Genomic DNA, 24,626 nt, shown 5'->3' with positions numbered 1-24,626 from the left:
AAAATATTTTTATGCTGGGCGGTGGTGGCACACGCCTTTAATCCCAGCACTTGGAGGGCAGAGGCAGGAGGATTTCTGAGTTCCAGCCTGGTCTACAGAGTGAGTTCCAGTACAGCCAGGGCTACTCAGAGAAACGCTGTCTCGAAAAAAAAACAAAAAACAAAAAACAAAAAAAAAAGGAAATATTTTTACAGCAGAAAAGCAGGTATAGGTACTTGTAAAATAAAGGCAATAAAAACTAGTTGCTATGAAAGTCGTTAACATGATTTGGATTTTTATCAGCATCATCTGGATACCCTTTACAGGAGGTATCTCAAAATGCCTTCAAGAGCAAAGCTCTCTCTAGTTGGACTGGGAAGCTGCTGTCAACTTGAGCCACCCATAAAAAATAGAGCTTCAATTGATGAACTGGCTCCGCCAGCCTGACCCGTGGCCTCTGTGTTAGAAATCTAGACTATGACCTGATTCTACCCTCAGTTCCCAGGGAGTTCCAGGGAACTTTGTACTGCTGGTCCTGTTGGTCATCACAACTGTGGTTCTGTGTTGCAGGTGGACTACTCCACCATCATCTCAAACGCCGAAGTCTCATTCAGCAACCTCCTGAGTCTCACACAGGAGCTCGTGCTGAGACTCCGTTCCCTCCAGTTCGATCAGCGAGAGTTTGTATGTCTCAAGTTCTTGGTTCTGTTCAGCTCAGGTAAGTAAAGTTATTTTCCTCTTAGTTCATTCCACAGACATTATTTTAAAAAATACCCAACATTGAGCGAGTGTCTTGGTGTTACAAGGATGGTGGATTTCCTTCCACTGATCTTTAGACACAAACATGCTTTCACCATGTTTATTCTTTTGTGAATCTTAGCCCTTTAGCAGATGGGTGGGGTGCAGAACGGGAGTCCATTTGGGGTGCCGTTCTTTCTTTCCTCTATGGTGGGCAGGTAAACAAGGGGCAGAAAGCGAGGACGGAAGGCATAGTGGCGACGTAGGAGAGTCAGTGGACCAGGGTGGAGCCATCTTTCGTATTTGTATGAGTTTTCTGTTCTGTGGTCTAGCTTCTGCTCTTGTTCTTCTAAAATGGGGCCGGTCATTTTTGTGTTTTAAAACTCGATTAGGATTAGCTGGAGAATGTTTATGACGAGCTGTGCCACTCTGCACGTTTAAACAATAGTGGCTGTCAAGACGAAAGATGCTTCTTTAGCAGGGGTCCGGGGTAGGAAGATAACTAAGCAAGATAGATTAGCTAAAATCAAGGTTCTCAGTGAGCCAGTGGAGAAAAATCACCTCTACTTGGAATAAAAAAAGGATTAAGGAGATGGATTTTTATCGACTTCAAAGGAACAGATTTTTCTGCCTGTCCCTTAGTTGATTTCTGTATTTTGTTGGCTTAACAAAGCCAACTTAAATAAACTTTTTGCCAAGTCTGTTCATTCCTCATTGGAAGAAGGGCTGAGGGAGGCAACTTCCCTTGAACAAAAATAATGGAAGAAATCAGACTTGCCGGCATATGTTTTTTCTTTAGTCTTCAGTTATAAGATAGTTGTGAATTCGTATCCAAGAAATAAAACAAGAAAACAATCCACAGAGTGAAACAGATATGTCTGCTTTCCAAATTAGGCACCGTGGTTCCAGAATTCCTCTGATAGCACCACGTAACTGCTGTTAATACAGGGACGACTTCAAGTCTCAAGAGGCGGGTTAGTCCTCCTCGTGCAGTCAGTGTTGAAAGGGAAGTGACCGTGTGCATGTTTTGGACAGTGCATGTTTTGGACAGTGTGATGGATAGAAAGAAATATTGGTGAGAGTGTAAAAAGACATCTGTTTCATAGATGGTGTGTCCAAAGGTTTCCAGTGCCAGGAGCGGCCCCTGAGTGCTTTCTGTATTAACCACAACAAACAGAAAAGTTCCGTTCAAGGAAGCCTGTGTCAGTTAGGCAAGAACAGTGTGTGGGTCACCAAGCGTAAACTTGCTTTGACTCCCAAGGATGATTCTGCCTGACAGTGTTTTCAGCTGGTGCATGTGACTAACTCACCCTTCCTGAGGACATACCCTCTTACCCCTCGCTCTTACCCCTAAGTAGAGCGAGACTACATGTGAAGACATGTGAGGACTTAAAGGGTTTTTTACATTTATGTATTTTATCTTACATGCGTGAGTATTTTGCCTACATGCATGTATGTGTACCACATGTGTGTCCAGGGAGGTTAGAGGAGGACATCCAGTTGCCTGGAACTAAAGTTACAGATGGTTATGAACTGCCATGTGTGTGCTGGGAATTGAACCTTGGTCCTCTGAAAGAGAAACAAGTGCTCTTAGCCATTGAGGCATCTCTATCCTTGATTTCAATTACTTTTATCTTGCCTTCACTGTTCTCCAAAGTATTATTATATTCTCTGCCAGTCCATAGGAGGCAGGTGCATCTTAACCACCTTTGACCTTTGAACTTTTCAAATGATCTTCCGAGGGACTGTATTTATCAGAGCCTCTATCACTTCCTTATTCGGTGGCTTCTGGGAAAGCAATTGCTGGTGAAGACTCAGCTTAAATTATCTGTTGAAAACTTGTCTACTTACTGGTTGAACAGGAAAGAGAAATAAGGCCTTCTTTCTGATCACAGGTAAAATAAGTGCAGTAGTAAAGAAGTAGTAAAAATGTAATTAGCAGTAAAATTCAGGTGGTTTCCAATTTATGAGGGGAAAACTTTTATTAATTTTCTCCAAGAAAACAATGGATAATCGATTTTTTTCAACCCTATTGTTAAAGTAGCTAGTATACTTTAGATCCCAAATAACTGTTCCTTCTACTGTGACAGAAAAGGAAATTATACAGGGCCACTTTGAAACCCCAGGCTGTTGCCTAACCAGGTACTCCTTTCTCAAACCCTCAGAAACTTTGAGCCTTCTACACTTGAACCAAATACGTTTAGATCCCAGCTCTGCCCAGAGTGTCTGTCACCTTGACAAATGCACTCTGCATTAGATGAAGGCCAAAGACTGTGTTGAAGAGGTAGCTGTGGCCTCGTTCTCACATGAGACATGGTATTGCCCTTCCCTCATTGATTCTGAGAGTAGATGCAGTATGGTCGTATGCACACACAACATTTTGAGCCAAAAGAGCAGCCAGTGCAGAAGTTTGAAGGAAAGGTAGGGCAAGGTGAGTTGGAGGGGCAGGAAGGGGTGAAGCAGGAGACAGGTTGAAAGTAGGCAAGAGCCTAGCCTTGGAAGGGCTAGCCTTGGACCATCCAACAATTCCAAGGTAGCACTGGGGATACAGTGTAAGAGAAGAACATGCCCTGACTCATTCCGTAGGCACCTGGGAATTTCAGTAAGAACTGTAGCATGAAAGCAGGCTGGCCAGCTTATGTTCATGTGACTTTGCGGTGGTAACATGAAAGAAGCGATTTTTGTATGATATCTGATGTCTGAAGGAGAGCAGAGAAATCAATGAAGAGGTTGCCAAGCCCTGACTGAGTTAGAAAGCAGAGACCTATAAAGACCTCAGGGTTTTTTGGTTTGGTTTGGTTTGGTTTTTCTTTTTCTTTTTCTTTTTTTTTTTTTTTTTTTTTTTTTTTTTTTTTTTTGAGGAGTTAGTTTTTTCCTTAGTTAGGAAAGGATGTATAAATAGTAGCTGACAAGTTTAGTCAAAGCAGGTTCCAGAGACTTCCACCCCTGCAAACTAGTCACTCACAAAAGGACTCAACTAAAATAAAAACACTTGACTCAAAGACTTCAGGACTACTAATCGAATCCATGGTGTATCTGGTCAAGAAAAGAAGTAAAACTGAAAACTCCCAGGTCTTTTAATATCTTTGTGACCTAACAAAGATCCTAAGAATCACTCTCTGCTAGTTGTAATGTGTTCCTTAAATTCTGCTAAATTGAGGATGGACTTGTAAATTAGTGCTTGCTTGCATTGCCCATGGCCCATTGATATTTGCACAGAAAAGAGATGTCCTGAGTTGGCTACATGTTTTAACATTTACGTGTTAGTTTATTATGCTCTTTCTTTTTTTCCTTATAAGGAGTTTCTGTGAGCAATCAGTAAATTTTACAGAGGAAGACGTATCGTTGCTAATATCCACACCATTGTTTTGGACACAGGGTAGATGAGTAAGATTTCCACAGAGTATATGTGAAGAGTATTAATGTAGGTTGAGTGCTCGGTGCAGTGAGTCCCTAAATTAATTGTTCCAGGTAAGATGCTACTGTGGGTCATAGATTTTCTTAGCCTAAGACTGGGTGGCTGGATGCTGCTATGACTTTGTATCACCTCTCCCTGAATGAGTACCCCTGGTTTGTTGTAAATCGTTCTCTGTTCTGATCACACACCAACCAGTTCTGGAGGTCTTTGAAACATTTATTTACCTCATTACAGTTATTCTCCTAGAGGGAAAATAGCCAAATCTAAGCAGTGGCTGACAACCGGCCTCCCTTTCGGTTGCTTCTGTTCTCTGGAATTCAGCTCTATAACTGGAGTCTCTCTCTCTCTTTCTCTCTCTCTCTCTCTCTCTCTCTCTCTCTCTCTCTCTCTCTCTCTCTCTCTCTCTCTCTCTCTCATATATATATGCTTCAAGTACATGGCTATGTACAAAGTAGGGACCTAAAAATGTTTACTGATAAAATACATGAAAAAAATAGACATCCTTTGTTTTAAACTCTTCGACTATTTCTCCTATCCGTTTCCATTCATCAAGCTTATTAGAAATGTTATTGATAAGCTCTCTGAGGTGCGAAGATTTAAAGGAGTATTAGTGACTTAAAGAACATATCCAGGGGCTGGAGAGATGGCTCAGCGGTAAGAGTACCGACTGCTCTTCCGAAGGTCCTGGTTCAATTCCCAGCAACCACACGGTGGCTCACAACCATCCATAACGAGATCTGACTCCCTCTTCTGGAATGTCCAAAGACAGCTACAGTGTACTTACATATAATAAATAAATAAATCTTAAAAAAAAAAAAAAAAGAACATATCCATACTTCTGTTCAAGTGAATGAATGAAGAATGACTTTCAGGCCAAGTTAGGAGGTAGTAGTAACGGAAACTCATGTAGTTCTTCTCTGGTGCTAATGGAATACTCTGTCCCATAAAACACATGGAGAAGATCCTATCCTGTCTTACAGTCACCCCTCTTCACTTCATCCCAAACTATACAGCCATCAACCTAAGACACACCCTAGTGGAGGCAGCAGTCCTAGGCGAGGTAGGTGTGGTTGTCACTGGGAACAACACAGATGGTTCATGTTAGAGAAGCTACTGTGCATTCCTTGTGCATTCCTTACCTTCTCCTGCCTGCTGTCAGAGTCCTCTCTGGAGCATCACCCAAGGTGCAGAGGCCACATAAGGGAAGAACCTTGTTTACTGTAGACTGGTTGCTTTAGCCCTAGATCTGGTCCACGGGCTTCTGAGCACGGGCTCTCCTCTATCCTGAAGGCACCTTCATCGTATCCAGAGATATTATTGATATGACTTAATCAAAAATGAACCTTGTGATGTTGAAGGATCTTTAAAATCGTAAAGTGGCATTATAAGCTGAACAGGGAGCATTTTTTTACCTTGTCTGCTGTGGCTCCGTTACACTGCCGCTGTCTAGAGCAGACAAAGGCGGCTGTATGGTGAAGCTGGGCTTTTTATCTACCCAGTCTGTGTGTTTTAAAGTCATATACGATATATATTTTGCTTCTTGTATTCTACCTGACAGATATGGGTTTTTAATAAATATTTATTGCCTTTCCTCCCAATCTCTGCATTTGAAAAAATGTAATAGGATATGAGATAATAGTTTAAAATGATTTGAAAAACACAAGCTCGAGATTTGGAGAAAGATAGCCTAGGAGGTCGACCCTGGGGCATGTTTTATTTTAGAAAATAAGGGCATAGTTTTGCCTTATGAGCAGAGTTATTCTAAGGAAAATGGAGACTAAAGAGAGTCCTTTTGCTTTAAGAAGAAAACCCTATGTGGGATCCCATCAGCATCAGGGCACTAGGAGACAGATACTACCAGCAGCCACGGAAGAGACAGTCACACTCAACTTCAGTGATGTTAGCAGGAAATATCTTCACGTGTGTCCATTATTTAATGTTTTTTGTTTTGTTTGGGTTTTTGTTGTTGTTGTTGTTGTTGTTTTTTTTGTTTTTTTTTTAAGAGTCATGGCTTCTCTATGTAACAACAATCCTGGCTGTCCTGGACTCACTTTGTTTTGTTTTGTTTTTGTTTTTTAGAGACAGGGTTTCTCTGTATAGCTCTGGCTGTCCTGGAACTCACTCTGTAGACCAGGCTGGCCTCGAACTCAGAAATCTGACTGCCTCTGCCTCCCAAGTGCTGGGATTAAAGGCGTGTGCCACCACCGCCCGGCTCCTGGACTCACTTTGTAGACTCAGCTGTCCTCAAACTCAGAGATCCACCTCCCTCTGCTGGGATTAAAGGCATAAGTTACCACATTCAGCCTAGTTTTATGGTTTTTCGTCTTGCTACGTAGCTCTGGCTGTTCTAGAACATGCTATATAGACCAGGCTGGTCTCGAGCTAAGAGATCTGCCTCCGTCTGCTTCCCAGGTACTGGGATTAAAGGTGTATCTAGCTAATTTAAGATTGTCTTTACAACCTGGGACCTAGATCTGAAGCCAACATCTCCCAGGGCCTGTGAGCGCCCCTCCGTTCCAAGCGCTGGCCTCTGTAGAGATCCATCATCACAGCCTACCTGTAATGATGAGATTTATATAGACAAAATAGAAATAGACAAGAAATTGAAGAAGGTGGTCTACAAGATTAAGACCATAGGGACCTGCTTGGTATAAGTCTGCTATAGCTATCACAGATCCTAAATAGCTGTTGCTGAGTATTATGGGTAGGGGTTGGGTCCAGTTCAGTACTCCCCTGTCTCCACTCCCCTGTCTTCCATAACCTGAAGCTGCCCTTGTCTCTATGTGAAACAGCAGAGTGTTCACATACCTGTTTATACACTTACACTTTAAATCATCTCGAGATTAATTAAACCTAATGTGGTATAAATTCTATATAAATAACTACTGTATTGTTAAAGAAATGAAGGTGTTCGTGAAGATGTTGATAGTGTTGATTTCTCTTCGTTTCTCTCTTGAACTTTGGAACTCAAGAACTTCAGTGCACTTGCACATAGCATTTAACCCTTCTTACCGCTTACTATCACCAAGATTTGACACTTTCCTGAGGCCATTAGCAGCCATCTGGAAGATAAATAGTCTTAATTATTTATATGTGTGATCTATTTTAATTTAATTTAGCATCCATTTTAAGTGTGTGTGTGTGTGTGTGTGTGTGTGTGTGTGTGTGTGTGTGTGTATACATGTAGTTTTTTTGAGTCAGAGTTAGCCCTGGCTATCTTGGAACTCACTCTGTAGACCAGGCTGACCTTGAACTCAGAGATCCACCTGCCTCTGCTTCCTGAGTGCTGGGCCTAAGGTATGCATCACCACTGCCCGGCTGAATGTTTTAAGGAAACCATTTAATGGCCATCCCCTGCTTCTGCTCATAACTAGTTATAAAAATCCCAAAGTAAGCCAGGTGTGGTCTTGCCAGCCCATAAGCCCAGCTAGCTACTTAGGGGGTTCAAGTTCATGATGTTCCTGGCCTGTAAATTAAGGTCTAAGCCAGCCTGAGCAAGTTAATGAGATTCTTTCCTAATTAAAAAGGAAATCCTTTTTATGGGCCAGGAATGTAGCAGAGCCATAGAGTACTTACCCCGGAAGCTGGATATCACAGGAAAGTAGAGGCAGGAAAATCAGAAGTTCAAGGCCATCCTGAATTACATTGCGAGTTCTAGAACAGCTTGGGATACACAAGACTGTATTTCAAATAGTAATAGCAACAACAGCAATAATAGTAAAAATAATAAAGTGCTGGGAATGAAGCTGCATGGTACTCCAGGATTTCATGACTTACCCAGCATTCTTGAAATCCTGAGTCTAATTTTTAGTAAGACACAAAGGAAAACAAGTAACCCTAACATAGTGGAGCACACCTTTACTCTCAGGCCTTGGGAGGTAGAAGCAGGGGGATCACTGAGTTCAAGGCCTGCCTGGTCTACAGGACAGCCAGGGCTCACTTAAGTCCCACCCCACCCCAAGTAGAGCCCTTGTTTTACTTGTACAAGCACACAGGCATGGGCATCTCTCAGATTCAGACAACCAGAGCCCTTTGGGAAAAAGAATGATTTGACTCTGACTTCAACCCTCATGCAGCATGCTGTTGACTTTGTATTAGTAAATACACGTTGACTGTCTGAATGGTACGTATGATTTAGCCTTTGGTTAGTTTCCAATAGTCTTCAGTTTCTGATGTGTATGGGTTTTGTTCCTTGTTTGAGTTTCAGCCTCTGATGCTTCCACTTTGATAAAGACCTTGTGCTTGGCTCACTTTCCCTTTGTCTCAATGTAATATGAATCCTCCATAGCAGAGCCCATTGAAGGGAGAGCTAGTTTTCTGTAGGTAGTGAATCACTGAGTCAATTGGGTGCTGGCCTCTTGAGCCCAATGCAGTCAGGGATTTTGTGCAAGAGTCAAAGAATCCAGTACAACCTTCCTAGACAGGAGAGAGAGAGAGAGAGAGAGAGAGAGAGAGAGAGAGAGAGAGAGAGAGAGAGAGAGAGAGAGAGAGTGTGTGTGTTTGTGTGTATGTGTGTGTGTGTGTATATGACTGCTGAGAGATGTACATGTCACTTTAATCTATTAATTATTAACTATTAGTCTGTCTCAATCAGACGCAGCAGGGAACCTCTGACCATTAAATATGGTTTTAAAAGGTTCCTGTCATTTCACACACAAGAAATCATAGCCCATCAATCAGAACTCTTTTTTGCTTGCCTGTGGGTACTTGTGTTTAAGCCAGGGCTCCTTTTTAGCACCAGTAGGGAAACTTATTTATGAATAATTCCAAGGCTGGCAACAGCTCTTATGTGAGAAGAAAGACTTTACCATCCACACAGGTCTTTATCCTGTCTGCCCAGTGGCTGACTCCTTAGGTAGGGCTCCTCTTGGGCAATGTTGGATACACACTGGTGGCCTCAACTGCATTTCCATGTGCTGATTCAATACAGATGTCAGCAAGACATAGGAGTCTAAATCTGGAGGAGGCTTTTCACCTGCAGAGAGGAAAGAGCTTGGCAGGCTTCCTGGGGACTGCCCAGTCATGGCTTGTCTCGTTGGAAGGGGAAGCATTGTTTTGGCCTGGGCCGTGCTCATGCCTGCTCTTCCTGGGTTGCAAGGATATGTGTAGGGTCCACAGTGCGGTCTGGGTTCTCCTTCATTTAGCATTAGGAACCGATTCCTGGCATCATTGACACATGGAAATACTCCAGGGTTACAAAAAGAAAGGGTAGGCTTCTCTTGTAAACCTCTCCAGGAGAGGTCCCACGTTGTCAGGTCTGGGGATGGATCGTTTCTTTGTTGTCATGAAGCTACGTGTCTCCATCATATATAAGGAGAGGAACAAAAGCAAAAGAAAGAACCAATCTCCCCACTTTGCTTTTTTTGCTACACTAAATCCAAGTGGTGAAAGAGGCTTCCAAATCCCGCTGAGGAATTTGACCCTATTGACTAATCTCTGTGTTTACAGTCCTAAAGCAAAAGTGATTCCTTTTCTTTATAAATCTAAGGAAGGGAGCTTATGCTGGAAAGGTGGATCTTTAAAGGGCAAGCTTAGTCCTGTTGCCATGCTTTGTTGAGGTTTTGCCCCAGAAGTGGTGCAAAAAAGTGGTTCAAAGGGTAGCTGGCATGATGGCTAAGCAGCTAACAGTATCTGCCACCAAGTCTCATGACCCAGGACCCCAGATCCCCAGGATGCACATGGTCCAGAGAGAGAACTGATTCACACACACACATCTTGAAAGGGATTGAAAACTCTAGGAAGATGACTACTTATGAAGATTATGACTGAGTATCAAGGCTACATGCTTTGTGAAACCTGTTTAAAGGTCTTTTAATCTTGCCACTCTGTGGTAGGTCCCTGCCCTTTTTGAGGCTGGCCTGGTGTTTTCTGTATCAAGGCCTTCCTCTAAATTCTTATCATACCATCCAAAACACTCACCATTGATGACTGGCCTATGGAGTCCAAGGACACTGTCTATTTGTCTCACATCTCTCTCCGAGTGCATTGCCTAAATTGTTGTTCATGAAGTCACGGAGCCAAGGAGATGTCCCAAGGTTCACTGTACAATTAGCATGCAGGCTCAGCTTTTGCTCTTTCATTTGTGATATTCTCATTTAGTAAAACACTCACTAGACACTTGTCAAATGGCTGTGCATATCTTCATACTATCGCCCTGCTGAGGTGTGTGCAGCTGAGGGGGAAGGCCAGCAAATAAGCACTTCCCAAAATTTATGTAATCATTTGAAATTCAGAATGGATTGATTAGCATTCACAAGATGCCACGGTTCAATATTTATACCATAGAGATTTGGCAGAGGCAAATAATGGTACATAAAGCTGATGCTTGCCTTAATTAAATGCAGTATAATAGGTGTTGTGTGTGTGTGTGTGTGTGCGCGCGCGCGTGTGTGTTTATTTGTTTTTTTTTTTCCCTGCTCAGTGAGCAAGGCAGTTTAGCCATGACCAGATATAATTCATTTTGGAGTTCTAAGTCTGAAGTTAATCAATATATGTATTTACCACCACTGAAGAAGTGATTATCATTTGTTATCTGTTGGCACAAGAATATAATTGCCCAAATAGCATTCATTTCAGCATATTTCTGAGTAGATTATGCTTAAAATATTTATTATTACACGTTGCTAATGTAATACTGCCATTTTGCTAACTACTGCTGTTTAGTGAGATGCTTTTTTTTCCAGAGACTTGGCACAGCAGGTTGGGACTAACTCGCAAGGCAAATAAAGACAGAAGGCACTTTGCTCAGCTGGCACTTCTGCCTGCTTCGACATTCCAACTGCTCTGTTCACATCCCACAGGAAGTGGCTAGTGGGCATTGAGGTCATACTAGATCTAGCACAACAGTGAGCTCCAGGCCCAAGCCTCTGAGCTACTGGGTCAAACCAGTGACTCACAATATGAGCCCTTTATTGAAGAGTCCCCTTAGTTTACTGATAGAAGTCCAAACGTGTGTCCTGACTGTGTTAGGATAGGAGGGTTAAGTTCCCAAAAGACCCACACAACCCAAGAGGCAAGGATGAACTAGGAGAGTAAGAGGTTTCATCATTTTGAACACTGAAGTCCACACAGTATACTAACACCCAGAGATACAGCAGCATGTGGCCTTTCTAGAGACAGCTGCTCCACATGATACACACCTGCTCTTCAGATCTTGGGGACATCCTTCCAAATAAAGTCTGACGGATCAAGCCAATAGTTCAAAGTCCACGCCTATGTTACCCTGCGCCTGTATTACCAGCTCTGCTCATTCTCCTTTTCCCTTTCTGGTTACTTTTCCCTCTGAACCAAGGCATCCCCTTCCCCACCACACACCAAATCCTTTGTTAATGACATGGCCTTTGTCAGCTACCTTGTTGAGAAAACTAAGAAGTACCCAGAAGTTCACCAAAAGGTTCCTAATACCAGCCTCTGAGCCACCCAGATTTTGTATATCTGCCCCAGCTTAGAAAGGTGGAATGCCAGGACATCAGCTTAGAACCTCTAACATAGCAAACCTGTGATCTGCCAAGTCATATGAGGAGAAGGAAATGGAGGCTGGCGGGTTAAACGACCAGAACCCATGTAGAGTCAGGATTGGTAGTGAACTTCACTGTAGGGAAGGTACACAGAATGGGCTTCAGCAGTTAGGGAAATGGTGCTCTTGTGGAGAACCATTACACTTTAGATTATACTTTATTTATTTCATGGAAGGGAGTCATGTACCAGGCTATCTAAAAATGTCATCATGGGTAAACCTTTTGAGAAGTCAGAATTCATGCCCTAGCACCCCATATGCTAGAGCATGTTTGTATGTTACACTGGAACCCACATGGGTTCTGTGTAGTCTGGGGACTTGGTCTTTGTAAGACATCAATCAGTTCACCTGTGTTCATTTGCGTACAACCTCGGATTGTCCGAGGTTGGCTGAAACTATAAGTAAGTGTGCCTTCTATGTAGGCCAGTGTTGAGTTCAGATTGGGGGCAGTTCTGCCTAAACAAGAATGAATGGCTTGCAGTTCAGTTGTGTGGTTTTTTGCCATTTTTTGTTTATATGTAGAAGCATCAATAGATCATCTGAAATAACCCTTTCTTTCTGATATTTATCCTAAGAGAAAGAATTCTTAAGTTTGTATCACTAATACCTGTATTTTAAGTATACATTCTTTCCTCCTGTGATTTTTATGCACACAGACTTTTTTATTTTAATTTAACCTTTTTGGAAGTTATTTTTATTTTTCTTTCAAGACAAGGTCTTCTATATCCCAGAATCTGGTCTTCCTGCCTCTACCTGTACATATATAACTGTTTTTGGAAATACATTGCTGGCTTTGGCATGACAAAGGACACTTGGCTTTTCAGAGAACTGACTAGAAGCCTTCTTTCCCATATGCTACCAAGTCCCAGAAAGGTGAGAGTCTCACACAGTACTCACACAGTAGGCCTGGCACGTTGTCTCTGGCCTACAAACTACTAGGCTTATTTCCATTTTTAACTTGTGGTGAAGTTTATACAACATCAGTTCCCATTTTATATCATTTTGAGTATACAGGTTAAAGACACACACATTGTTATATAACCATCTGTCCCTCCCCTTCCAAAGTTGATACTTTGTCCCCAGGAAGGTGTAATTCCCATTTTCCCTCCCTCCCGCCTCTGGAGCCACCTTTCTGTTTAGTAAGCATCCTCAACATTTAACATTGAGCTTTGCCTATCACATAACATTCAAGTTATTTTAAGGACTGTGCCAAAAGACGTACTCCAGGAGGGTAAGGCCCTGGCTGGGTCCTTGACTGCATACCCGCTGTCATCACCCTCCTCCACGTATGGGAAAGCCCCATGATTTGGCCACAAAGGAGGCATCCATAACAACTTCTCACTAGTAGGGTGGTGTGGTCTAGTGGTAAGATCTGCATGCTTGAATTTGGACTCTGGTGTGTGTTGGGGGGACACTATCTCTGGGTCCATATCTGTAAATTCAAAACAATCCATATCTACATAAAGCATCATGAAGATTACATACCAGTTATGAAGAACTAGTAAAATGTCTGGAAACTGTGTCAATACACCACACAGAGTATTTCTAAATTCGTCTGTATTCCCGTTCGTGAATAGTCGGTAGGGGAAGGCTGCTTATCGTGACGAGCCTCCTACTAGATGTAATCTGGACACAGATATCTCATGCCAACGTAACTGGGTTTTGTTTTGTTTTGTTTTGTTTTGTTTTTTAACTCAATCCCAAGGCCCCGTTTCAACCAATCACATGTACTAACTAGAGGCTTTATTCTAACTTTTGTTTGTTTGTTTGTTTTTGTTTTTGTTGAGACAGGGTTTCTCTGTATAGCCCTGACTGTCCTGGAACTCACTCTGTAGACCAGGCTGGCCTTGAACTCAGAAATCTGCCTGCCTCTGCCTCCCAAGTGCTGGGATTAAAGGCGTGCACCACCACCGCCCAACTTTATTCTAACTTTTAAATTTTTCGTTTGATGTTCATTGGTGTTTTGCCTGCATGCGTGTCTGTGTGTAACTCCCTGGAACTGGAGTTAAAGACAGAAGTGAACTGCCATGTAGATGCTAGGAATGGAACACTGGTCCTCTGGAAGAGGACTCCTGAGCTGCCTATCCAGTCCCTATTCCAACTCTGAATTTTAAATTCTGAAATTTGTCTGAAGATGCCAATTCCAACCATTTTCTTTTAATCCATCTACCATACACCGTCAAAGCAAACCACAGACAGAAGCTCCCACTTTAGTGCAGAGCCTCCATGATGGACTGCCAGCCAAGAAGCATCCCCACCCTGTAGCTACTCCTCGAGGGTCCTCTCCGACCAGGTGGTGCTTCAGCGTGGCCCGGCTGTTTTCCACAAATGTAAATGTCCTTGAGATCACTTGAGCTGCCTAAGATAGTTACAGTCCTTTAGCTCTGCTGGTGCATAGCCTCCAAGACTACTAAATGAAAGTTGGCGGTCTCGGACACATAAGATATGAAGGTTTCATATAGAAATCCCAAGTTTTTAAAAAATAAAGTCCTAAGCTGGGCAGTGGTGGCGCCCAACTTTAATCCCAGCACTTGGGAGGCAGAGGCAGGCAGATTTCTGAGTTCGAGGCCAGACTGGTCTACAGAGTGAGTTCCAGGCCGGCCAGGGCTATACAGAGAAACCCTGTCTTGAAAAACCCAAAAATAAATAAATAAATAAATAAATAAATAAATAAGAATAATAAATAATAAATAATAAATAAATAAAGTTGTAGATGATTATCCTTTTTAAGGGAATTGTTACAGTTTTCGAAACAAAGCCTGTTAGAAAACTTAGCTTTGCTCTCGAACAAAGTTTAAGGGAACCCCAGAACAGCATACTCAGTGGTACTGTATGCAGTAGCTTTCAGACATAGCAGCAAATGCTTCCCTTTTATCCATATCACTAGCCTCGGATTCAAGGGTTGGAGCAGAGTGAGAGTAAGGAATAGAGAGCAAGATAAGAATTTGTGAGCCAGGCGTAGTGGCGCATCACTCTAATCCCAGCCTGGGCTACATGAGACCCTGCTAATTATTAGATCAACAAATAAACAAGCAAACTTGTACATTTTTGAGGTATTTTTATTGACAAAGAGATGAACTTCAAACTCTGAGGTTGCGTCCTACCATCTAGAAGCCAATCACCTGGGGCACAGGGAGATGGGCCTGATGATCCTCCGTGTGACACTGTTGTTAGTCCTGAGTGACAGCTTCCTTAGCTATCAAACGTCAGACTACAGAACCTCTGCTGTGGACACTGGGTGTAAGCTTCACCCTTCATTCATCTCTCCCTCTGATTCTGTGTTGCTTCTTGGACAGCGCTCCATTTATCATTTTCTATTGTGCCCACAGCTGGAAGACCAGTTCAGCTCTCACTCTGTATTTTGAGCATCCAGCGTCATTCCTGGAACACCATTCATTTTAGAAAGTAGTGCTTGCTTAGTAAGCTCATCCATGATTGCCCATCAACTGTGAACAGTGTAGTTTTGCATCCATTGTTTCTGAGCATCACCGCAAGTTAAGATAGCTCACGCGCTATCCTTATGCTATCTCTTCCCAAGAGTGGGGAAGTCCAACCACATAAAAATCCCCCAGGTAGTAGTAGCAGAACTGGGCTCTGCACACTTTAGACACCGAAGGCCAGATTTCTGCACAACTCCCAACTGTTTTTCCGGCTAATTGATTAAGGAAAACTATAAGGGCAATCTCTACATTTTTGTCCGTTACAACGATGGTTAATTCATTCTAAAGTCTGGAGCCTGGAGGAAATCAAATCTTTCTAGACCTCCTTAAGTACAGGGCCCTTACTCTGCTGCAGCCCGCCCCAAGCCCCGCAGCTCTCAGACACTGTTGTTCTCTGTCTCCCAGTCTGGAGAATGGGCTTGCCAGTTTGATCATTGCAAAGTCACAAGTCCTGTAGATACAGGGTAAGGATGTCATGCTGGCCACCTGCCTCCCCTCCCATCTTGACAAGTCTTTATGATGAGCAGAAGAGCCAGTGGTCACAGTCTGGGTTGCTCTTGATCAAAAACTTGAAGAACAGGAAAATAAAAGAAAGGCAGGAAAGAGTTTTAGTAATTATCCTAAAATTAAGAGAGAATAAGCTGTTGTTGGCCACAAAGAATTCCGAGATAAATGGAATACCCATATGTGCTGGCGCCAATCCAGGGCAGTGCATATCAGTGGACCTGAGGCCCCTGGATACTGTAACAGTATCGTTTCTAATTATAACTTCAAGGAAATTCCTCTCTCAATGAGGTAGCTGCAGCAGCTTACAAGAGAAGACTGCGTTTAGCATTACAAACATCTTGGGTTGCCCTCATCACTCCAGAGTGTATTTTCCAGATTTCTGTTTGATTTGAGAATCTTTGGAAGTCACCATTGCCACCTCTCACATTATTCTACTATATGGTGAATGCTATGACTTGGTGATTCTTTCTCCAGTTCATGGTTATTTACTAAATTTAAGGAACCAATCCTCTCCATGTTCTCCGATTTAACTGGGCTGTACCAAATAATAATGCAGCGTAAATAAGAGCTCCTATTACCTCTTATCGAAATCAACACTCTTATTTAGTACATCGGTGTAGGTTGTCATTTAGAATTTGTACTCGTGATTATCAATGGCTTTGAACATCTTTCTCCCGTTTTTCTGAACTGTCTGCTCATGTCATTAGCCCACTGGGAAATAGCTTTTCCTTACTCAGTCACAGGGTGTCCCCCCCAGGATAGGTGGGTGAGTGACTTCTGTTTCTTTCACTTAAGTAGCCACAATCATCAATATTTTCCTGTGTGATCCTTGCTGTTTATTTTTTTCTTTAGGAAATTCTTCTCAAACTTGAAGGTGTCTGTGTAGGTGTGTACGTATTCGTTTATTACAGTACACTTTCCCCTGATGTCTTCCAATTAATTAACCACAAAGCTAAGTAGTTTTTGAGGAAAAGAGAATTTACCAATCATTTGGAATGGCTTTTCTATAGTTTACTTTGGACAGATGGGAACACTACATAAAAAAGAAGATGTATATTTTCTTATTTAGACCATTACATTTTCAGACTATTGTGTGTCTGTGTAGTCCATGAGATTTCATTTTTCTTAATAGATAGCTAATTATTCCAATACTACTTACAAATAAATTACTTTCTTATTTTTTAATGTTGTATCTTTTATATATTCAATGTGTTTGTGTGTGTGTGTGTGTGTGCATGCACGTGGATCTCTTTCTAAATTTTATATCTTATGTCATTGCCCTTTTGGTTATTTCAGTGTTTTAATCCTTCTTTTTGTTGTTGGTTTTTTAAGACAGGGTTTCTCTATGTAGCCCTGACTGTCCTGAAACTCATTCTGTAGACCAGGCTGGCCTCGAAGTCAGAAATTCACCTGCCTCTGCCTCCCAAGTGCTGGGATTAAAGGATGGGCCACCACCGCCCGGCTTTAATCCTTCTTATGGAAACCTTTCTGTTCCTCTCTATGTAGCTTTAGCTGTCCAGAACTTACTATGTAGTCCAGGCTGGGCTCAAACTCACAGAGACCCTCTACGCCCAGCTCCTTAGAAGGAATCTTGAAAACTTAATTGGTCTCATTTCAAAAGTGGTCTTAATTGTTGATTTTCCCTGATCCATATAAGTTGTAGGTTTAGGTTGTCTGCCATTCCTCAAACAGCTAAGGTGGGTTTTGGGTTGAAATTGTGTTGTGTTTAGGAATTGATTTTGGGAAAGTAATTTACTTCACTGAACTGAAATCTTGTCATTCTTGACCGTGGTTTCTCTTCAGTGGGTTGGAGTTCCCCGACAGCCTTCGAGGAAGCTGTGTCCCATTCTCCACAGATGTCACCTGTTGCCCACACTTTTCTAGCGACTTCTTATAGGTTTTTAAATTACACTGCAGTGCCTTTCCTTGATATCTTCTCATTAGTTAATATGCATACACAGAATATTTTTAAGTGAATAAATGTCTAATTGGCCACTTGATTCCTTTGTTACCTGAAATGACTTTTCTGTGGTTTGATTTATATTACATTGTTGGCTAGATAATGTTAACTTGGAGCTGTGAAAATAGTTGTACCTCTTATATAAGAATAATTACAAACTCCTAGGAATTAGTATGAGTTTTGATTATATAGGAAGGAAAGAAAATACATTGACTTTGAAGATATGCAGCTATTTATGTTTTTGCCTTCAATTTCAATAAATCACCTTTTTTATTAGTTTACTCACATTCTAGCTAGATTCTTGAGTTGAACATTGTCTCGATCTGTTACATTTTTATGGAAAGAATCGGGGTTTGAAAGTTGTCTCTTGGCACAACCATAATTATATCTGCAGAGACCATGTTGTTCAGGGAGTCTAGAAGGGTATGCCTGTCACTCTTCAGAACTCTAGGGGGCGCCACTCACACAAGTGTCTTTGCCAGAGCCGGTGTAGCGCATAACCCAAGTGGTCCTCTTTCATTGGCCTATGTTCACCTTCAAATATTTCATGTCTCTATTCTGCTCATTTGGGCTTTAAAAAATCCATGGTTTCTCAAGCAACGGACTTTCCATTTCTGAGCAAATACCACCAGTCTGGCCATGCTTTCATTTCTGGAATATAAATTATGAGCCACATGTCACAGAGACTCCTTTTGCAATGTGGTATTTAGTTAATTTTTGGAAGTTTGGCTTGTGCAATACAATATATTTGTCAAGTGTCAGGTTTTATTCACTTCCATCATTCTGATCTCTTAATGCATTTTTGTGGTAGTCTCACTGTTATTAAATAATAATTCTACAAATGTGTGTCTATTGAGGGGGTACAGATTGTCTGTGCATCTGAATGCAGATGCACCTGGATTTATAGGTGATTAAAAGCCACCAAATGCAGGCACCAGGAGCTGAACTCACATTCTCTGTGAAGACAGATGATTTATGTCCTTATAAGCTTCTGTCAGCTCTATCCCACGACATTTCCCACCCCGACATCTTCTTGCCTGTGCAGTTCCTACAGAGAAAGGTTGATGAGCTATCAGTGAAATGGACTCCAGTTTATCCTTCTAAATTCACGTGCTGCTGTCTTTTCTTCTCAGCACACCTAACGAACCCAACAATCTGAGGAACTTCTGCCAAGTCTTTAAACCTTGGCATTGGTTTCTGTTCTGTCTTCTAGACATGCCATACCTTTCATATTCCAAGGCCTTGAGGAATTCCTCTTGCCACAACTAGCATGATAGTCCCTCAGACCATTGTTTCAGGCACTGCCCATGTTGGCCTTCCCAGACTTCCGGAGAAGCCCAGATTCCTAGGACTTTGCCTGGGCCCACTAAATAGGAATGTCAGTGGGTAGAGCTCAGGAATCTGAGTGTCTATGGTCTGTCAGGATATCTCTCCCATTCAGTGTCCTAACAGTTACTCCTAAATGTTGTTGCTACTCAGGAATCAACTGAGGGGAAAAATAATAATTTATAATGCCCACCACTAAACCAGAATGTGCAGAATATAGTGTTCGTAGTTTCAGGAGCTCCTCATGGGAGCCTGAAGCATTCTTCCCTATATACTAAATTACAAAAATACCTTAACTTTGTATTCTGACACACAAACCAAGAGTATACAGGAAAAAGTGAATTTGGGGATCCTTCTGAAAAATAGGGCACCCGTCCACCTAAGTCCTCGCTGTAGCTGTCCGAGTACCTCACCGCCCCAGATAGATAGCAAAAGCACCCGGGAGAGCTACAGTCTCACTGCCGTAGAAAGGTCTTCTTGGCTTTCAAACATTAGGCACCCAAGAGGCTCAACCTTCCAATAATAATAATAAACCTTCCAAATAATAATAATAAACCTTCCAAATAATGAATTAGCTGTGGTTACCAGAGATTCATTGCCAAATATAACTAGTTTACTTATAAAAAAATTATTGGTAACTGAGCTGGCTCCTCCAGTAAAGATGCTTGCTGCCAAGCCCAATGAATGAGTTCAAACCCTGAGACACACATGATGAGAAGAAAAATTCTTAAAAATTGTTCTCTGACTTTCACGTGCGTGCACGCAAGTGCGTGCGCCCACCAACACACACACACACACACCTAAATATGAAAATTCACTACATGAAAGATACCAGATTATTAAGTATTAATAAATTTACTGTTAGCTAAGATTCATACATTTTTAGCATATACATACACACGCACACTGGTGGAAAACAGACAAGGGCCTTGTGCATACCAGGTAAAACATGCAATCGCTGTGCTACATCCACAGCCAGTAAGCTATCTTCGTGTTTTGTGCTGGTTTATAAAGATTCTCCTAAGGGAACTGGCCTGTCTCCAAGCGGACCAGCATCGGAGCCTGCTGCTCTGGTTCCTTAGCTGTGACCGCTGGAGGAGTCTGGCTGAGGAGGCTGTTACAGAGCTGATCTTTCATAGCTGTGGTTTTTTTTTTTTTTTTTAATAACCTTCACAAAAAGCCATCCATGGGTACCAGTCAAACCAGGCACCATTCTTTACCTCTGGTCCTTTCTCAGTCAACCTAAGGCATGTTCAAAAATCTTCTGAACTAACAAGAAAGGGTGTGTGTGGTCATTAAACATACAATTAAGTTGGAAATAAATTTTAGATGATACCATGTTCAAACCACAAGGGTGGCCACTCTCCTGATCATTGTCTCTGGTGTCCACACTAGAGGGCCAGTTGGGGCTGGATCTCAAAATTAGTCAATCTCTCAAAATTCTCAGTCCTTGGAAAATTTGACAACTTCTTGAGGTCAGAGAGATGGCTCAGTGGTGAAGAGGATCTAACGCTCTTGCTGGGGGCCTGAGGTTCTGTCCAGCACCCACATTGCACAGCTCACATCATCTGTAACTCCAGCAATACTTCTGTTGCCTCTGGACTCCAGAGTGCCTGCATTCACACGCACACACTCACAGACAGACAGATAGACACATATGTACAGATAATTACCAGTAAAATCTTTCTAAAAATTATTCAAAGAGAATTGCTTGGTCTAAAACAAGCTTATAATGGATATATAACACAGAAGTAACATACATAGTAACTCATCAGTAAAGCAGCTATTGGATAGTCAATAGGTGTCCAATAAACAATTAAATATCGATTTAATTGACTACAAAAACAAATTTGGATAACTAAGTAGTTAATAGTCATGTTTGTCCAAACAACAACAACAAAAACTCAAAAGCCCGAGAGAGAAATGTTACTGTTGAGTAGAGAATGTGTGGAGATGTCCAGGGAGGGGGGAGGGGAGCTGGTTTTGAGTCGAGGTGATAGGAGAATTACAAGCTGAAAGGGAAGACTTTTTTTTTAAAGCACAAGTCTGGCACGGTGGCCCTGGTGGCCCTGGGATGCCACAGCTCAGAAGGCTGAGGTGGGACAGTTCTGAGCCCCGGGTCACCCTGGGTTATGTGATGAGACCCTGCTCAAAAGCAAACAAAACAGCCTAGATTCTCTCCTGGTGAATGGCCTTCCCTTTGTATACGTCAATGATTAATCATGACAATTGATCTCTGGGTCTTTTCTATCCTTTCCTCCTTCATCGTCTTGTCTCTAGCTATGCTAGTTTTGTGTATTTCCAGTCCAGTTCAGGGGGGATTATGAAAGAAAACAGTGCAGCCATAGATGGGATACTCAGGGCTTCTTCCCCACCCCTACCCATGCTGTCCCAAAGATCAGTGATTTACATCTGGGGTCTTCTGACTGTAGTAGGGCTCTTATCTTAGATGAAATATGTATGTAAATGTATATCTACCTATACAGATATTTAGAGAGAGAGAGAGAGAGAGAGAGAGAGAGAGAGATTCCATTGTGCTTGGGACCCAGACACCGACTCATGACTACTTGAAAGCCCCCAGCAGCTGTTGTCACATCTGTGTGTTCACATCTAACATGTACCAAAGTCAAGGAGGAAAGAGAGAGCCCTGCATGCAGCACCCTGGCAGCACTCAGCAGAGCCACAGCACATCATACGCCACTCACATCATATGCCAAGAGCACACATCCAGAGGTCCTCACTGACAGAGCTGCCCTGCATGGGGCAGCACAGCACCCACCACAGCTCAGCATTGATGGCCGTGCCTATAGAGCCTCAGCCTGCCTTTCCACATGATGAGCTCCTGGCCGTCACTTAGGGCCTACATGTTGGTTCTTTAAAGACATCTGCTTGACTTCCTTGAATCTTCCTCTCCTGACCCTCCCCCACTGGGCACCATGTAGGGATCACTGTATCAAAGTTATCCTATGAATGTGTCTGTCACTTGTCTGAAGTCCATAATGCCCAGAATGAGCACATAGTAGGAGTCCACACAGCCTATATATAGATGGTAAGTGAATGAGCAGGTGGATAAATGAACAGGGATTGAGCAGAAGCCACAACAAAGAGTTGGAAAGATGCATTGCCATCCTCTGCTCCCATTTCCCACCCCCCCCACCCCTACCTCCTCACCACCCCCTTTTCCACTCAGTCTTGAGACTGGCGGTGAACCAAGGCTAACTTGAAACCCCCACACCCTCTTCTGCCTCCCTTGGTGGTTGCCTGCTAGAGGAAACAAACCTCTGTACTGTCCATAGAGGAGTTAATGAGACCATCCCTCTTCTGTTTTTACGGCATCAACCTGGTGTAGAGACAAGCAACTCTTAAACTCCAGTGAGCGTCATCCATATTTAATGTTCCATGCTATCACAGTCAACCATCTCAGATGGTTATCAGCACCACTTAAAAATATGACTTCTTGTTAAATAATTAATACAGGTGATGGGGAAGCTTCGGGCGATGCTCAGAGCTCTACTAATTAACGGGCTGGTTACAAGATGCATGTAAGACAGTTTAACCACTAAAGCCACCATGTAGGGCTAGGTGTTTAACATTAAGCTGTGTGTATATGAATGGTGACAAAGATTTGGTAGTGGTGCATGTGTGGTAGGGGAGAGGATCACAAGCTTGCTCCAATTTAAAGACTTTCAGAAAACACAAGCCTTCCTCCTGCCCCAAGAATTGGCCCTGCTCTGTCTCCAAGTACCCCGTAGTACTTGGTACTTTTTTGCAGGCAGAAGTTGAGAGTACACATCTTTTCTGTCCTGGAATCTGTTTTATCCACCTCCCCTGAGCATTTAGGGATGAACCAAAAACCTGTTTGTTTTCTTGCTTGTTCTCAATATTGTTGGCCGTTCTCAGAAATTAGCCTGGAAGCTTTCTTGGAGGAATTAGTCCACAACATCTCGGTTCTAGGAACTGAGAGAGGAAAATGGCCCCATAAACTGCTTACCAGCTGGCTGATTCCCACTCGGCCCATCCCACCCGCCCTGAGGAAAAGAAAAAGCTTTGTCAGATGAAACATTGTCTTGCGTCCTTTTGCGCCATTCTGGACAGCCAGTCTGGTAGGAAGTATCGGGCGATAATAGGACGGTCTTTTCAGAGAAAGCCCTGGGTTTCAAGTTAGCAGGAACCATCTATCAATTCCTAGGATTATGCCATGATTTACTGTCAGAGCGCCATGTATTCTGTGATTTTCTGCCTCCTGTGAAACATTGTGCTTTCTTTTTCTATTGATGTATCAACTATAATAGTTACAAGCAGCTACGGAAAAATCAATAGCTAGCTTTCATTACTGTGTACATCAAGTCGAGAGCCCCACGCTTCAAGAGTGTACCTTGTTAGATACTCACCAGTGGAAGAAGGTTGAGCACTACTTTTTTTTTTCCAGATTGAATGAGAAAGAGCAACTTAGAGAATCATAAGCATTCAGATTTTATAAATATGGGTGTCTCTCTCACACACACGATATTTATACTTAATCCTTTTATCAAAGGAAAACAAGCATTCTAAAATGAGCATAAAGGTCAGTCGCCATGTGTTCTGTTTTGTAATTTTCTCAGGTCATCCAGGCAGCAGGAATAAGTACTAGCATAGTGACATAAGTACTAGCATAGTGACATGACCGTTGTCTATTAATATGCTTAACCCCCAGGCAAGTACTGGGTGGGCCTCAGAGAAGCACAGAGCTGAGCTGCCCAAGTCTTAACCAAAGTGTCACTCTCTCTGAGAATGCATGTTGGAAAAAGAAAAGGGTATGGGACTTAAATGCAACAAAAATGGGTTATTGTTTTATTGTTTTTTTAAATATGATCCAACTCCCAGATACTACATGTGAATCAAGGCAGCTAGAGAGTAAAATGCAGGTGCAGGGCCTCTGGGGGCTATCAAAGGCCCTAGCATTCTGCAGAACTTCAACCTTAATTTGGGCCACACTCACAGAAGACGAGCAAAGCAATTCTGAGGAGTCCTGATTCTGATCCATGTGAAATCATAAAACCCATAAAGTCCCCATCTCAAAACATGTGCAGTGAATGCTCCAAGACTGTAGGTTTGCGGAACCTGCCCTTCACTTCCTTAGTAATAGCCCCGGGAAGTGACTTTCATCAGACATGGTTACCATCCAATTCCAAAACCCAGTTTATTTTCATCTTGAGGATTTATATATTTATAATATATATTTAGATAGAAGGCAATTAAGGTGATGGTGGCACCGGCCTTTAATCCCAGCACTTGGGAGACAGAGGCAGGTAGATCTGCAGAGTGATCTGCAGAGCAAGTTGCAGGACAGCAAACCCCGTTGCAGAGACAGAGAGAAACCCTGTCTCTGACAAGCAAAACAACAAACACAAAAAGAATATTAAGAAACTATAAAATACTTTTTGAAAAATCTCAGTAACATTTAAAGATATAAAACCTAATACACAAACTTAGACCTTGAGGACTAGATCAGTCACCCCCAAAGGGCCATTTTGAAATATTGATGAATCTAAACAAATGGTTTGATTTCTTTCTTGTTTGTTTTGTCTTGAGGGGCTGAGAGGAATATGCCAGCAATGGACTGCTCAGATAGCCTACTTTCTTTCAAAGTCTTCCCAACTCCTGGGGAATACTTACTCCCTCTTCTTCTCCCCGTCCCCCTCCCCCGTGTGTGTGTGTGTGTGTGTGTGTGTGTGTGTGTGTGTGTCTGTGTATGAGTGAGTG

At 42.4% G+C, this 24,626-nt stretch overlaps 1 protein-coding gene across 3 annotated transcripts in view; it reads left to right on the top strand.

Annotated features, from left to right (window-relative positions):
- Nucleotides 1-24,626, top strand: part of Nr5a2 (nuclear receptor subfamily 5 group A member 2) — a 110,784-nt gene that overhangs the window by 71,250 nt on the left and 14,908 nt on the right. For all 3 annotated transcript variants that reach the window (XM_031384064.1, XM_031384067.1, XM_031384072.1), the window contains exon 6: nucleotides 550-697. In XM_031384064.1, coding sequence (XP_031239924.1) covers nucleotides 550-697 — 148 coding nt within the window. The remainder of the gene's footprint in view (nucleotides 1-549; nucleotides 698-24,626) is intronic.

This window comes from Mastomys coucha, unplaced genomic scaffold (assembly GCF_008632895.1).
Source record: "Mastomys coucha isolate ucsf_1 unplaced genomic scaffold, UCSF_Mcou_1 pScaffold1, whole genome shotgun sequence".
Classification (NCBI taxonomy): Eukaryota; Metazoa; Chordata; class Mammalia; order Rodentia; family Muridae; genus Mastomys; species Mastomys coucha.
The sequence above is the reverse complement of the archived record's forward strand: the minus strand, read 5'-3'. Positions and strand labels throughout refer to the sequence as shown.